The 15,636-nt window shown below is 37.7% G+C and overlaps 1 protein-coding gene across 5 annotated transcripts in view; it reads right to left on the bottom strand.

Annotated features, from left to right (window-relative positions):
* The window catches only part of GRIA4 (glutamate ionotropic receptor AMPA type subunit 4), a 211,865-nt gene that overhangs the window by 62,019 nt on the left and 134,210 nt on the right, over positions 1–15,636 (bottom strand). For all 5 annotated transcript variants that reach the window (XM_053934314.1, XM_053934311.1, XM_053934312.1 and 2 more), the window contains exons 5-9: positions 12,258–12,311; positions 10,129–10,287; positions 8,157–8,324; positions 6,479–6,583; positions 1,011–1,121 (exon numbers count right to left, since the gene is read on the bottom strand). In XM_053934314.1, the coding sequence (XP_053790289.1) occupies positions 1,011–1,121; positions 6,479–6,583; positions 8,157–8,324; positions 10,129–10,287; positions 12,258–12,311 (597 nt within the window). The remainder of the gene's footprint in view (positions 1–1,010; positions 1,122–6,478; positions 6,584–8,156; positions 8,325–10,128; positions 10,288–12,257; positions 12,312–15,636) is intronic.

Here is a 15,636-nt window from a genome sequence, read left to right as displayed (position 1 = left end):
GTATTTTTAGTTAGAAAATGTCTTGATGCTTTCCTTTGGATTACTTTAAGCTCTGTATTGAGTTAGAAAAATTATCTCTTTATAACACCTACAGAATATTCCTTCCCATTTGAGACACAGTTTATTGGGTTAACATGTCTTGTTTAAATGAAGCAGGTTAAAAGGGCAGTGAACTGAGACGTAAAATCTTAAAAGCGGTCACATAAAGGTCACCCTTTGCCAGTTGGCTTTGATAAACATCAGCTTTAAAGGGCATGTCTGACTTCAGAGGAAAAAAAATGTTAAATATTTTGTTTAAAATACAGATTTGTAAGAAACAATTGTTTTGAAAAATTGTGAATTAAAAATGTAAATGAATGAAGCCTTCGCAACCACTCTTTAAAAACACAATAATCCTGGAAAATCAAACTCCAAATCTATATAGATTTTATTAAAATAGAAATTTTACTGCAATGCTGAATGAACATTAAGAATACATCTACTAAATTCATGTTTTCATTCACAATTAAGAATAGATAACACAGTTTTGACTGGCTGACTGAACCATACTACTTTGAGCTTTAGCTCTTGCTAAAGTCAATTATTGAGTTTATAATTTACCAAGAAAAAGGGACACTGGCATTACAGTAATCTCATTTCATACCCTCTGTTCTACTCTGTCATTTAAAGGTTTTGGGTTTTTCTTTACTTCCAATGTTCTGTGAGTCAAGATTTATCAATTAGAGGTTGCAAGAACTCATATCTCTGAGACTTATTTTAGCAAAAAATGGAAAAGACTGAATTAAAGAAAAAAATTATCACAACTCAATTTTTAAAACCTAACTTTAAGTGAATCATTATATTAAATGCATACCAAAAAAAACCTGTGCAGACATGACAGTCAGTATGATTAAGATATATGGGTCTCATCCTCCCACCAACCTAGGAACTGGCTGATTAAATTAGATCATAACTAGAAATGAGATTGTGTCACACACCAGTATAAGCATTACAAAAAAGAAACACCTTACCAAAATTGTAGTGACAACTACTGTTCGATTCTCAATGGCTGCAGTGTCATTTCCAAGTGTAGGTTCATGCTGAATCAAAACTAATTTATCCATGTCATTCCAGTAACCAACCTGCAAAACAAAATGTATATCATTTGCAGTAAGGTCTACAATCTGCATAACTACAAATATAAACTACTATAAGAACAAGACTGATCCAAAGATGGTTTTGTCCAAAGGAAATGCTGTCACGTTAGGCATGGGCATCTATCACTTTGGGTGTACCACCTCGCACCCCTGCTGCACAGAGACAGACCTGGTGTTGCCTCCACTTTGCTGCTCCTGAATGATCTGAGATACTTACTTCAACCAGAGACACAAGGTAAATCCCATTTTCATTAGCTTGAAGCTTTCCTGGGGCATAAATGAGATATAAGAATTTTTATTCCCCACAAGAATATTTTCATTTGTTAGTCCTCCAGATCTTTTGGTCTTAGACAGAAGAATGAAAGACATCTAGATGACAGTTTTGCAATCCCATGGCTGATCTCAATTCCTTGCTCCACCATGGGCTTCCCAGGAGACCCCAGCTCTGGGATTTACACCAGGCTTGTTCCACTTAACTGCTGGCACTGACCTTTTATTATCTACATTAGAAGCCCTGTTATTTGTGCTTTTTTTACACTCACAGGACAGACAGTACCAGCAGACAGTGACTCAGCTCATGCAGGATAAGCATCCCTCCTAGAAAGGTGCTTGCTTTTCCCACTGACTGTAAAGCATGGTGAGACTGAATTCTTCCTAACTATATTATTGGGAAGTGCCTACAGGGAGGTGGAACAAATCAGGTTTTTCTCTTCTTGGCTGCATTTAGGCTGCCATAACCCTTCCCTGAGCAGCTTTAAGGTAAAACAGCTGCCCTTGTTTGTTGCTGGCAATGAACTTCTCTAGAGTCAGATTTTAATCAGTCGTCCTTGTAATCCTGTGGAGGAAAGCCCCCAAACCTATTTTTCCCCCCCTTCTTGGCCATTCTCTTTTCAGCAGATAGATCATGGCTGTCTGTGCATCCACTGACAAGGCTGCTGGGGCTTTCTTCTCTGACCCAGCACTGACAGCACTCAGCTCCATGTCAAATGGACAACAAGAACACAAACATGTCAGTAGCACAGTGTTTGAATCCCACCTCAAGGGGCTCCCCGGCTTAATGAGAACCTAATGAATTCGGAGACTGATCCCAGCATGATTTAACAGACACATGATCTAAAAGGTTTCTATCAAAAAGATGCAATTGAACCAGGCACAGCTCAGTTTCTGGGAGCACCTGGGGACGAGTCAGCAGCAACTGTCCCTTGCCCCCTTCCTTGATTAATTAGGAGTTCATGAGACCAAGAGCTGGGAGAGAGGAATGCCTTGTTTATCTTACTAGAAGAGGAACAGGAATTTCAGTGGAAAGTGGGCTCCAGGAAAAGCTTCAATGGAATTGTCAGGATGGAAGGACACTCTGTGCCTTGGATGAAAAATTTCAGTATGATGGAAACTGACTAAATGATCAAATCAGTTATGTAGTCAATATTATTTCCAGCACTATTGTAAAACCCTGATTAAATTCACTGTCACATAGGATTCTGCCTCCATGACATGTTCAGCTCAATGCAGTGATGTGATATGAGAGTCTAAAAGAGCAGGGGAGTGCTTCTTGTTCCTGACTCATATACATTATATATATATATATCCTGTATTTTATTAAAATAGTCAACCTTCCTCTTGATTTTTACATTTACTATTTCATTAGTTTCCTTGGCAAAAATGCATGGAGAGGCAAGTCATTTTAACAGTCCTTAGAGCAGTTTGACTGAAAATGAGTGGTTTGTATTTTTTTTTAATTAATGAAGCAAACAAGCACAAACTGTCCTTGCACAAGTTCTTGTATATTTAGTTGAAATGTTCCTTTTCTTTTTGTGATTGTTCTTATAGCACTGGAGCCTTGATTTAGGTGTCTGCAGCTAACAGGAAGTGTCAGCAGTGCTGATATAGTAGAGGAAGGTTTTCTTCCTAGTAGTATACACTGCTAACAAATATTCTTTTTCAGCCAGACAGCCATACAGCTTAGATACAATTGATTATTGAAAATGTGGAGTTCTTGTCAGAAAACTGTGACCAGCTAAAGGCAAAATATGTACACCAAAATCTGGCAGTTTGGGGAAATATGATAGTGAATGATGATTTTTCATTGTGCAATTCTTCACTGCCATGAAGTTCAGAAGGAAAGAAAATGAAAATGAATGATATACTGTGTGACAGAAGTAAGTACCATATGAAAATTCAGACAGAGATAAAGGCATTATTTGAGAAATGACAGGCATCTTTTAAAGGAATTTTAGCTTTTGTGCGTTAGTATGAGCTTGTATGTGTTCAATGCTAACTTGTGCTAAAGTAACTCTGGAACTAGATTACTGAATAAATATGAAAGATATGTCATGACACTTGTATAAAAGTATAGAGATACAGAGTCACTTGGAGAGCACTAAATAACAGTTTGCTTTCCCATAAATACCTCAGCTCCACAAGGGGAAAAAAACTCCTCAAAGGATAGGATTGAATTTAGCTATAAAAGTACCTCCAATTCTATTTGGGTTGCAATTGAACTTCATAGCAGTTGCATCCACTTATACAGAGGCTGAATTTATCTTTTAAGAAAAAAATACTGCAAAAATATTCACCTTAAAGTAAATTTGCCATAACAGTTTAGCATTTAAATGAATAGTGTCCTTTCTGAAGGCCTGTGCTCCTTGTAGTAACCACAGAAGTGATCCTGTTGGAGCCCACAAGCCACTGCGGGCAAGAGAATACAGAAACATTTTGATAACTAATTTTCATGTTGTCAAGTTGGAATTCAGAAGCCAAATCTTAGACTGTCTTGTGCATGTAATGTAATGTATATACTTTGTTTACTTTTTCTTTTCCTTTTTTTTTTTTTTTTTTTTTTTTTTTTTTTTTTTCATTTTGGTGATAGGCTGCATGATGAATGACACAATTACAGAATTATTGAGCTGGGAATGGACCTCTGGAGGCCATTTAATCAAACTCCTTGTTCAGCCTAAAGCCATTTGCCCAGGACTGTGTCTGGATGCCTTCTGAATTTCTCCAAAGAAGACTTCACAACCTCCCTGCACAACCTGTGGCAATGCTTGGTCACTCTCAGAGGATGAAAAAGTATTTCCTAATGTTCAGAAGGAACTTCCCGTGTTTCAGTTTGTGCTCATTGCCTCTGGGCCAGTGCTTGGGCACCAGTGAAAAGCCTCTATCACTTGATCACAACCCTCCAGTCATTCCACCTCAGGAAGTCATTCCATTACATCTCTGTGATCCTTGTCCTCCTGTCCTTTCCCCTCACCAGCAGATTTTGTTACTGCTCTGCAGAAAAGAAACAAGTCAGAAGAACTGCATAAATGAAACTAATGTTAGCATAGGCTCATATTTCCCATTTTACTAAACCATGTGGAAGTCTGCCTCTGTCTAGCTGTGCTGTTTTTAAATAGTCTCTTCACATATTAAAAGCTGTGGGCAACAAAAATCACTTTTCTAAAGATTAGAGCCATGCATTACTCTGACTGGAAAGGCAGTTTTGAAAGGATAGTGCTGGGTGACTCATAAGTCATGTTATGTTGGACATGAGAAGAAGACATTAATAGTGAAGGCCTCTTAGTTCAATTAAGTAGAGTCATTTCTCACATATTATATAGGATTTGTCAGGCTGGACCACAGAACTGGTCCAATAATCACATATAAAGCACTATCTAATACATGAGAAATAAATTCTTATGAGTAGCCAGATCTGTCAAAGCTGTTATGACTTGTTATGTCAAATACAGGTAATGACTTAGGCATGGCAGAGAGGCATGACTGAAAGGTAAGAAAAGCACCTTGGGCCTCTAGCACAGCTCTGACATAGCTCCTCTGTTTGCAATCACCCTCCCCTTAAACTGCAGGCAAGAAGAGAGGATGGGGACATCCCTGCAGTGGGGCCAGACAGATACCTCTCCCATATCAGGTGACAAAGGTTGAAACATCAACTCTTTTCAAAAGTTTGCTGACAAGCAAATTCCCAAATGAGTTACTGAAGTTGTGACCTGATTAAACACATCTCTTTGCACCTTGCCTTTCCTCCTATACAACAGGGAACAGGGGATGGAAAGGGCATAATTCACTGTTTCCTCCAGTGCACCCCAGCCATATATCGTCCTGGCTGCCAATGGTGCAAAGGAAGCAGGGCTGGTAGCAAGATCAGATACATTTTCTGGCACAAGACAGTGGACTTCCCAAGAGAGGAAAGACAAACTCACCTTTCCCAATTTATACTTGAGCCATCTGTCACACTCTCAAAAGACAACTGCACCGACAGGCCTTATATGGAGGCCCACGCTTTGCTTTGGTCTGCGGCCCTATACTGTGATATAGTGGCAATTTTTTCATCCAAGTGTGTAATTCTGCTCTGGGTCTGCAGTTTAACACTCTGTCTTCTCAGATCTGTGGCAGGTGACTGTCTCCAGGGACACACAGTTCACCTGGTAGTATTTACTGCATTTGCCACCTCTGGCCAAGAGCAGAGGACTATTTAACTCAATTTTGATTGCTTTAGCCCTACTCAAGCAGCCATGAGTACCCTATTCACCATCACCTGCTCTCTTTTCTTGTTCTGATGACCTCACAAACAAAATAGGTCACAATGACTCAAAAAAATGAAAATCCTCGAGCCTGAGTATGTTTTCTGCTTTTATTTGTTTTATACTATGATAAATGGACAAATTGCAGCACAGAAGAGAAAGAATCCACAAAGTACCCAAGATTATATTTTCAAAGTGATTGGGCTGAGTGATAATAAGCATTCAGACATGAAGGATCTGCTTAGACATGTATTAACGTGCATTTGCTTGCAAGCAACCAAGCCAATCAAGCACACAGGATTAGATACTGCAATACATTTCAGAAAATACAAGTATTCAGGTCATTCTCTCTTCTTCCTCTCTCCTCTTCTGTCCTTTCACCCTTAAAAGCCTTATGTTAGTTACAGCCTATGGTTCATGTTTACACAGAATGTACAAATTAACTTGCTTAAAAATGCAAGTAATTTTCAAGCCAGAAATCTAGGGATTACATACAAGAAATATCTACTATTCAGAATTCTGACCATTTTCCATCACCCAGCAGCCCAGCAACATGCCATCCAGCTGGCTTTCATTAGTATGCTTGACTGACTGACACCCCACCACTCCAAGATGTACACTTGTTTTTGTGTTCCCCAATTTGAGGCACTGAATAATAGCATCTAGTAGAAAATGCAGCTAAAAACTGCTTTCACCAGAAATATCCACATACTCAGTGTATTATACCTTTTCAAATGGCAGAGTCCACTTTAATATAAGTTTGCATAACATTTCATCATACACAAGTCATTTATATGATATGAGGATAGCAATGTCAGCACATACCTTCCGAGGGCCAGTATTTTTCAGCTCAAAGACATCCATGGTGTAGTTGACTCTGCGACCGTAGTGGTCGAACTGAACATTTCCAGTCAAACCTTGTATTCGAACCTACAAATGGAAGAAAAACCACCGTGAAGATCCAGTTTTATGATCTTTATTTCAAATGTCACAGAGCATTACAAGTTATCCTGGCTACAGCCTTAGATTACCATAAGAACACTACTGTAGAACAGTTCAAATAAATAAAGTTGGCTACTTTCTTTATGTTCTTTTTTTCCTGTCAAACCATGGTCAAAACAGGCTTAGATATGTCAGTATCTAACTGCTAACAAAGACACACAGTGGACCTTCCCTTCTTTCATGCTGTGCAGATCAACACCTTCCAGCTGCAGGTTCTAAAAAGAAATACATTTTTTAATATTCTCATCACTCCTGTGGTCATATAAAAAACCTAAAGGAAGTTTGGCCTGAACTCAGTGTCTTTTTAGCTCACACTCCCACTTGACAACAACCTTAGCTCCAACAAAGCAGTTTACTATCAGGGAAGATGATACAGGGCTGATATGGATAGGGCTTGAAAAGGGTGTTTTCAAAGCATTATAATGAAGAAGGTCAGATGTGAAGCCTTACAATTGTCTGTGGCAGGTTCCCAGCACCCATGCCTCAGCTGAAACCAGAACACTTTTTCTTTCTTTCTGCACTTTATTGTGTCACTGAAGGATACCCCAGCTGTTGTCCTTGTCCCAAAGAAGCTGTGGCCATATTGCTGATGGCTTTGATTTTATCAGGATCTGGCCATGAAAACCTCTTTGGCAGAATTTGAAGTCTCATGCTGTCTGCCTGAACACAGAAGACTGACTGACTGTTTCTCTCAATTGTTACAGATCTGTGCATCTGCACAGAATATGTGAAGCATACAAAATGCTTTATTTCTCTCCCTAAGAGTCAGGATGTGGCTTGAAATCACTTACTCTTTCCCTCTGTCCATTTCTATCTGCTGATTTTTCTCCAGGACCGAAACCTTGTCTTCCAGGCACAGAGCTGCCAGCTCTGTCAGCAGTCACTTTTCCTCAGCAGTTTCTCCTGAGTGGAGTCTGCTCATTTGCAATGATTTAAATTCTACTGCAGGATTTTTATTTTTGTTATTGTCCCATTCAAGGGAAAGGCTAAATCATCTTGACAGAGATCTGGAACTTTCTAGGCATCCATATTCATCAGGAATTCAAAATCCTGAAATAACCCATAGCTCTGGGTTATTTCTTTTTAAAGAAAAAAAATCCCCAAAACTACCTATGTGATTTCCCTGGGAGAACTCTACTTTTATTGAAGATGACAGAAACATATTTGAAAGGTTATATTATGTGGTTATGCCTTTTTTCTTAAATGACAATATCTGTACAGCCAGGTTATTTGCAATAGTAACAATTGAATTCAGCAGTGCAGTGGAGGAAGTTCCAACTCTCTCAAAAGACCTAACAGTAGCTTCAAATAGTGGTAGTTCCTTTCTGCCTTCATTCCAAGTTACAAATCAGAGCAACAGCCCAAGCTGCTTCCAATTTACAAGTAGAAAATAATTTTCCCTCTCCTATTACTACCCTTGTGCATACTGTTTGGGAAGTCATATAGAGTGCAACTAGTATACAAAATTCTAAAAGATCCCTAGAATAAAGCCTCCCCTTACCTGTTTTAATGTCCTCTCCATATCAATTCCTTGACCCCATGGGGCTGCAGGGTTGGCAAGACAATCCCCAGCATTTCCTCTCCTTGAAATATCAATTTTCTGTCTTCTAAGATTACGGAAAGTTTCAGCCATCACAAGTACTCCATCATATGTCAATGCAGATGTATACTAAATAGACAGACAAACACAGCCCTTCAGAGTTGACAAAAAAAAAAATCTGCTGTTTCAAGATAATTCTAGTTTGATTCATTATGCAGCAGTTTCTATACCTACATTTAGAAAACAGCTCTCCTCAAAATCAAAAGCAATTATGTCTAAGGGACAAATGTAGGACATTTCAGTAGGTACAGCTTTAAATTTGTATTTCCTAAGGGTAGAAAAATCTGCATATTAAGAATTAATTAAAAAGAAAACAAATTAAACTTGAAATATTCAAATATTTTTCCTTTTCTTTTTTTTTTTTCCCACTTATACAATAGGAAAGGACCCCATCCACTCAACTTACTCAAAAGAAATGAAGGAAACACTAACTCACTGAGAAAAAAAAAAAAACAAACTGAAAAAATGCACAGCTGATGAGCAGACATCCAGGCTACTGGAACTGTTAAGAATGATCAAGAGTAGATTCTTCCTATTGGAAAACCTGTGTTGGATCTCTGCCTGATAGGTACCCTGAGCAGTCTGTGTTTCTACACTAACTACAGCAATTGCTATAGGTTGATAACACGCCAAATGAAACGTTTAGAACAAGTCTTTGGCAGATGTTAGCCTGGAGCCACATAAACAAAGAGGTGTTTTCTCAGTATGGTCCTCTGACAAAAACAATGCATCAGGGAAAGTTGTTCACATGCCCAGGGCTGATATTGATATGCTCTCTAACTTCCAAAATTCAAATTCTATTATTCAAATCTAATTTCCTTCCTATCCTTTGTCTTGCAGATTATAAGGTCTTTGACACATGGTTTATCTATATCGCCTCAAATTTTGGTTATCCCAAGATGAATTATGTGTGATTCTAATTAATCATGCTGACTTCAGAAGCAGACAGAATAATCTTGGTTTTGTCGCAAGGAGTCCTATAGGTAGAATCTTTCCTGTCACCAGTAACTGGGGATGTCTGCATTACAAGCCCTTGGTTTTTATTTGTTTCTTTTTGTTTTTTGGTGGTTTTTTTTTTTAACATAAATTTTTGGAGTGTCACTGAATTCTGTAGCTGTGTTTTGTAATAACCATGTTGATGCTCTCTCTAGACTTTGCCAAGCTACCAGTGTTCCAGCCAAGGGAGGGCTGGTTGCTTATCTTTGCATAGGGCCCAGCATAAAGGAGCTTATTTTCAAGCACCTCTGGTATGCATTAGTGCATATAATAACAGAACTACTTAGTTGAAGTCATATTTATAGCTGTGCTGTGATTTGCCTGCCAGGAAAATTATATGTCAAAGAAATATTTTCTTATCAATCTGTGAAGGATTAGGGTAGAGGAACTCTGGGATGGCATTTAACTTTAAAATCATGCCTGAATGTGATTTCTAAGGTGGAAAATTTCCAAAGGAAACCCTATATGAAAATTTAAAGGTAACAGATTTACAGTTAAATAATATCTCATCCAGAAGAATTCATCTGCCAGGAAAGATCTGCACTCCAAAGAAACCTAGATAATTAGACTAATTAATGTAAATTTTATTGAAATTAAGTTGTCAGTTAAGCATTTGACCTTTATCTGCTGTCGGTAAAGGGATGAAGTTGGAGAATAAGTGACAACAGACATTTAAGTACATCAGCAAAATGTGTTGCAGTTTTCATTTCCACCATACAAATGTAAAGATAGGCATGATGAATGGCCAGTAATAGTAAGATCAATTGCCTTCTCCTCTGCCTAAATATTAAAGTCTTCAATCATATATTCAGCAATGTTAATTAGAAATTAGAACACTGGAGTGATATCTGTGGTAATGTTTCAGACTGGGGAGTACCTTTGGTGGGGTCTCAGATCCTGGGTATTCTCTCTGGTCCAGTTTCTTCCAGCGCTGCATCAGCTTAGTTACCATTGGGGTACTGAAATCCACTAGCTGAAATCCAGTCACATTGGCTCCCCCATGCATAAACCTCTCCAGAGAAATATCTTTGAATCCCTAGAAAATCAATTTAAGATTTTGTTTGCCTTCCTACACCACTGTGGGTCCAATCTGTTCTAGGTCAGCAGATAATGGCAGAATAAAGAATGCACAACAGCAGGATTCCATTAGAAGGCAAAATTTCAAACCAGGGAATAGTGTTGAACTTTCATTCATAACTTCCATTTGTGTAATAAAGAAAAAAAGCCAAGAAATAGATTTGCCACATTATTGCTAGGGTGGTCTTGACAGCTAAGCAACACATTGTTGGGAATGGCAGACAGTTTTTGAAGAACTGCCTTTGGCAAATCAACTGAAAAATGCCTGCAGAATATTAAAGGCTTAATCCAATTTCCATCAAAGTTGTCAGATTGGAATAAGCACTGCAGTAGTGATTTAAAAAATGCATCCCTCTTTTTTTGCATGTTTAAAAATGAACAATCCTATTCCGTAAATACATTTACTCCAGGATTCATTGTTTAGGCTGAAAATGAAATAATATAATAGACATTAGAAGGCAGAGACAGCGCATGAGGATCTCATTGTTAGTGCAAGGAAAACGACATCAGAGTAACACTTCTGTTAAATACGATTGTGGTAGCTCTTAGATCTGTTATATATTGAAAACCTAGAGTGAATCCCAACACTGAAAAAGAAGATAAAGCACATATATTTCCTGACCTATTGGTTTTTCTGGCTAACTTGTTCAGCACAATTCTTTACTAGAATTTGCCTTTAGAGACAGAACTGAACTTCAATAAACTGCATAACACAAATTGCTAAAGCACTAAGAAGCAAGCATAAATATTTCTCCTTTCCTAGCTGCTATGTAAAAGGCTACAGAGATGCTCAAGAGGCATCTTATTTTAATTTTCTTAAGTTCCTCTGATTGGTATTTATCAGTGAAAAGACAAATCTAGAAATATTTAGGAAAAAAAAAATTGTGGGGTACTGGGGTACTGACCTAATATGCCAGGGGAAAAACACTTGTTAAGGACAGAGATTTGATTCATATCCTAAGGGATATTGACAGTAAATATAAAAGGTGACACATCAGAAAGTTATATTACCCACATAATTGAAGAGACAGTAGATAACAAAGTGTGCCCCTGCTGAAGTAGATCAGATGTGCCCATCTCCACTGCATACCTCACTAGGAGATCACTGCAACATCCAGTTCCTTGTTTACAGCAACTATTTTGCATGAGAAAAATTACTTGTGGAACTATAAAATTGTAATGCTGGAAAATCTAATTTATAAGACCTAAGAGTACAGACATCTCATTTGAAACACCTGAGGCTTCAAATATAATCTGAAGTGGTACTAAGTGAAGGTTCAAGTGCATCAAAGCACAATAAAATATTTCACGTCAACTAAAATTCCTTGAGGGTGAGTAGAAAGAAAACAGTTTAAAGCATGCATTAGACTCTGTCCTACATTCACTGTGCTTTGCCAGGCAGGTATTTTGGCTTAAAGAATGAGTCATTTAAATAATAAAATACTGCATTTGCTCTTTCTTTGCCCTCTTCTGAACATTAGCTGTGTGAACGTCTAGTTTAGCCTTAAAGTAAAAATACTGAAGCAGTAATTTGACTGGAAATAGCTGATCTTACCGGAAAATACATGTTCCTTGGGGAATGTATAAAAGTTACCTCTAGAATTCTTAAGTTACTAATAATAAAAAGACAAGTAAAAAATCATTGTACTTCTGTAAATTTTAATTCAGCTTCAAGATACATGTATCAGTTCTTCCTCCTACCTTGATTTTGATAAAATTTTGGAATATTACTTACTATATTATTGTGCATTTCATATCTAGATAGCTGCAATAAGAAACTCAAGTTCTTCTACACATCATCAAGAATGTATTATGTACAAACACATATTAGAGACAAATGGGAAATGCTGTGTGAAGTGCTATAACTTCAAAGTAAAACTGAGTGTTTCACTTACCAAGCAGGGGTATAATTCTAGAAAAGTATCTTACCAGGTTGGCAACAATATAATGGTATCCTTTAACATGCTTTCCCACGCTCACAATCTGTGGGAGAGAAATAAGACATAAAAGGAAAAACAATGTCATACTGTTTTCTCTATAAAGGTGTTTTCATAGAAAGCTAGATATAAACTGAAATATATAGCACTGGTAATATAAAGCTGGGAGTCTTTTTGCAATAACATACCTATAACTTTCCAGGAGCTTAAAATGGGAAAAGGTTAAAATTACAATGAGTAAAGTAATGAACTGGTATGAATCTGAGTGCCTTCTATATTGAAAATGTTACTGTAGTATACTATTTTACCAAATAGAGCAATTATCTATGGGATACAAATTCAAAAGGAGGAGATGTCACACTAGCTAGAAAGTCTACCCACTGATTTACTTTTTCGTTTGAAATAAGTGCAGAATTTAAGAATGAAACTGGGGGCTCATCTCTTGGGATCAAAGCTGTTTGCTCTTGACATGGTCAAATACTAAGAGTGTTATTTAGATCTTAGTAAAATGCTAAAGATTTTGGGAATGGGCATGGACAAGGACAGAGCAAGGTTGCCTGAGCATTTAACCAAAATGTAGCATCAAGTGATGCAGAAAAGGCAACAACCACGATATGACAAGATCAGCCAGAGGGTTTAAACAAAAACTACGTCCACCTGCATGTTGCATCAATATTATTGTAACTTCTGTGGTGGAATGACTCTCATTTAATGAGCAGAAAAAAGAAAATGAGGTAGTATTTTGCCAGTAGAAAATGGTGATAATAGATGCATTGCAGATTAAAGCTGCTTTCACTAAAGAAACTAACCAGTACTAATAACCAATAACTAGCAACTAAAGTACTGCCAGTAACATGCAGCTTGCAGTTAACAGTACAGTCCTTTGAGCTCTTATTTTTGATAGTCCACCACTCATTTAGAGGTCTGCATGCAGCTCAAATTTTTACCTCCCCAGAAAGCAATTTAGCTTCCCTCCAAATGAATAAGACACAAGCAAAGGTTTTCCATGAAGTGCAGGTTGCTCAGTTAAGTAACAGGAAGCTGGTGGATCTGTTTCCTTTCCTGCTTTGAAATCTTAGCTCTAGACTCTCCCTGAAGAATTGACAACTTCCTGCCTTTAGGAACACCTCACGTTCAAAAGACAAGAAACACTGACTAGGCCTTGCAGCCCTTTTTCCTAGTGCTGTAAAAAGTGAGTAAAAACACATTTTAGAGATGAAGAAAAGCTGAAAAAGGACTAAATATTTTGACCAAAGACATGCTAAATGGATTAAGATTTGGAAATGCTTTATTCTGGACTCTATCATTCCAGTAAATCAATTCCCTTTTGCAGCAGAATGGATGGGAAAATCCAAGGGATGTGGCATAAGTATGTGGTCAAACTTGTTTTAATTTTATTACCTTAAGTAATAAACTAAATAAGCAATTTTTCATTCATCCTTTTGCTCTATCTCAAACTTTGCTTCATATGTATAGATGTCCTAGGTTGACTTTATGATGCTTCTATCCCCAGTCGTCTGTTCTGTTCATGCTGGATATTAAGTTCTGCATCTTCAAAACTGGTTTTGAGAGTGAAGGCGGGGAAAAGAAGCGCAGTCGTTTTCAGAAACTGTGCTCACTCCCCTGCATTCTCCCTCACCATTCTCCCTCACGGACTGTGTTGTCTGCAGCATGGACAGCGAGAGAGAAAGAGACAGGGAGCTTTTTTTTTTTGCTTTTTTTGCTGGTTTTCCTCATTAGCTACAGCAAGGAAAGCTTTCCCAAGACTGTGTCATTTTTTCCTGGAACTTTTCAAACCTGCTCTGGGCCAAAAACCCAGAAGAACACCAGGGGCTCATACCTGTGGCCCACCAAGGCCCAGGATGTGGCATTTTCCAGTGCAAGAGGGACTGATAAGAGACTGAGTGAGCTGAGCTGCAGCCCATGAAAAGGACTCTCTCTGAATTTGCCATCTCTTCAGAACAGTGAGAGGTTCCATTGTTTAATATTACTCATTGTCTAATGTTTGTGAATACTTTGCTTGTTAAATAAACAGTTTTTTCCACTTCTCTCAGAAGAGGTTTATGTCTCCTGAACAGGTGGGGGAGGGGCTGCTTGATTTTGCTTTCTAGAGAGACCCCTTCAGAGATTTCCTCCCTAAATGTGCTCTAAACCAGGACAATAGTCTACAGCTAAAGTGCTTGTATTTAAAAACCAAAACATAAACCTAAAATATCCTAAAAGACACTAAACACCCAAGCCATGACCAGGTTGTTACCCTTCGTATAAATGAATTTTAGGCTTAATACAACTCCCAGATCAGTGATTTAATACCATGGCAACCATTTTATTGGGAGTGGTAGAGAGGGAGAAGTCACAACTTTCCCTATTATAAGCTCAACTTATGTGAGGAGGATACTCTCAAGTAATTAATTTTTCCATAGAATAAAAAGTTTCAAGTCCTGGCTGAGTCAATGGCTTCAAAAGGATTATAATCCTTAATCCCAATAAAGTTTATGCATCTGTACTCATTCAGCAGTGCACAGTAATGAAAATATTTGCCTCCCCATTACTGGGAAACTGATATAAGGTAAGAAAATTACATTTTTAAATAAATACCTCATCACAACCTGAAAGTTATTAAGTGGACTGACATAATTTAAGATCATAGAATCATAGACTGGTTTGAATTGGAAGAAACTTTAAAGATCATCTAGTTCCAACACCTCCCAAGTCTTTCTCCTCGGATCTGTTCTTAATCTATTCACCCTCATCTTGGGCAAATCTCCTTTTGAGATTTATTTCTGTGCTTGTTCCTAGGAAATGCATGTAGAGAGTACTGCAGAATAGCTGGATTTGATGTGAATAATACATAACATATTTGAAAAACCTGAAATTTGATGTTTTCATTATATTCTTTCATTATATTCTTTCATTGTTTCTTTGGGTAAGTGACACAAGCATACAGTTATGTATCACGAAGTTGTCTTAACTTCCCTTATAGTCAGTGGAAAGAGCAGGCTCTCTGAAGAGATGATTCAGCTTATTCTAAAGGACATGTGTAAAACTAATTAGACAGCTTGTGCCCTGAAAGTGTGTATTTTTCTGCATTGACTAGAAAGAGTTGATGGGGATTAGCTCTGATGCAGACACCTACATTTTATATCCTTATTGTTAACTGAAATGAATTTTACCACTATAAAATGCATATACATATAAGAAACTAAAAGGAACAGTGCATTGTAAGAATTTTTAGTTGCTGATCTACTATAACACAATTATGAAAATGCCTTATTCTGATTTCAGAATTCCAGTAGTAATCAAAAGTAACTAGAATTATATTGACTTTAAAGTTGGATACAAGCAGGGCCAATGAGATCCAACTCAGGCTC

This window comes from Vidua chalybeata, chromosome 2, assembly GCF_026979565.1.
Source record: "Vidua chalybeata isolate OUT-0048 chromosome 2, bVidCha1 merged haplotype, whole genome shotgun sequence".
Classification (NCBI taxonomy): Eukaryota; Metazoa; Chordata; class Aves; order Passeriformes; family Viduidae; genus Vidua; species Vidua chalybeata.
Note: the sequence above shows the minus strand (reverse complement) of the source record. Positions and strands in the feature narration are given on the sequence as shown.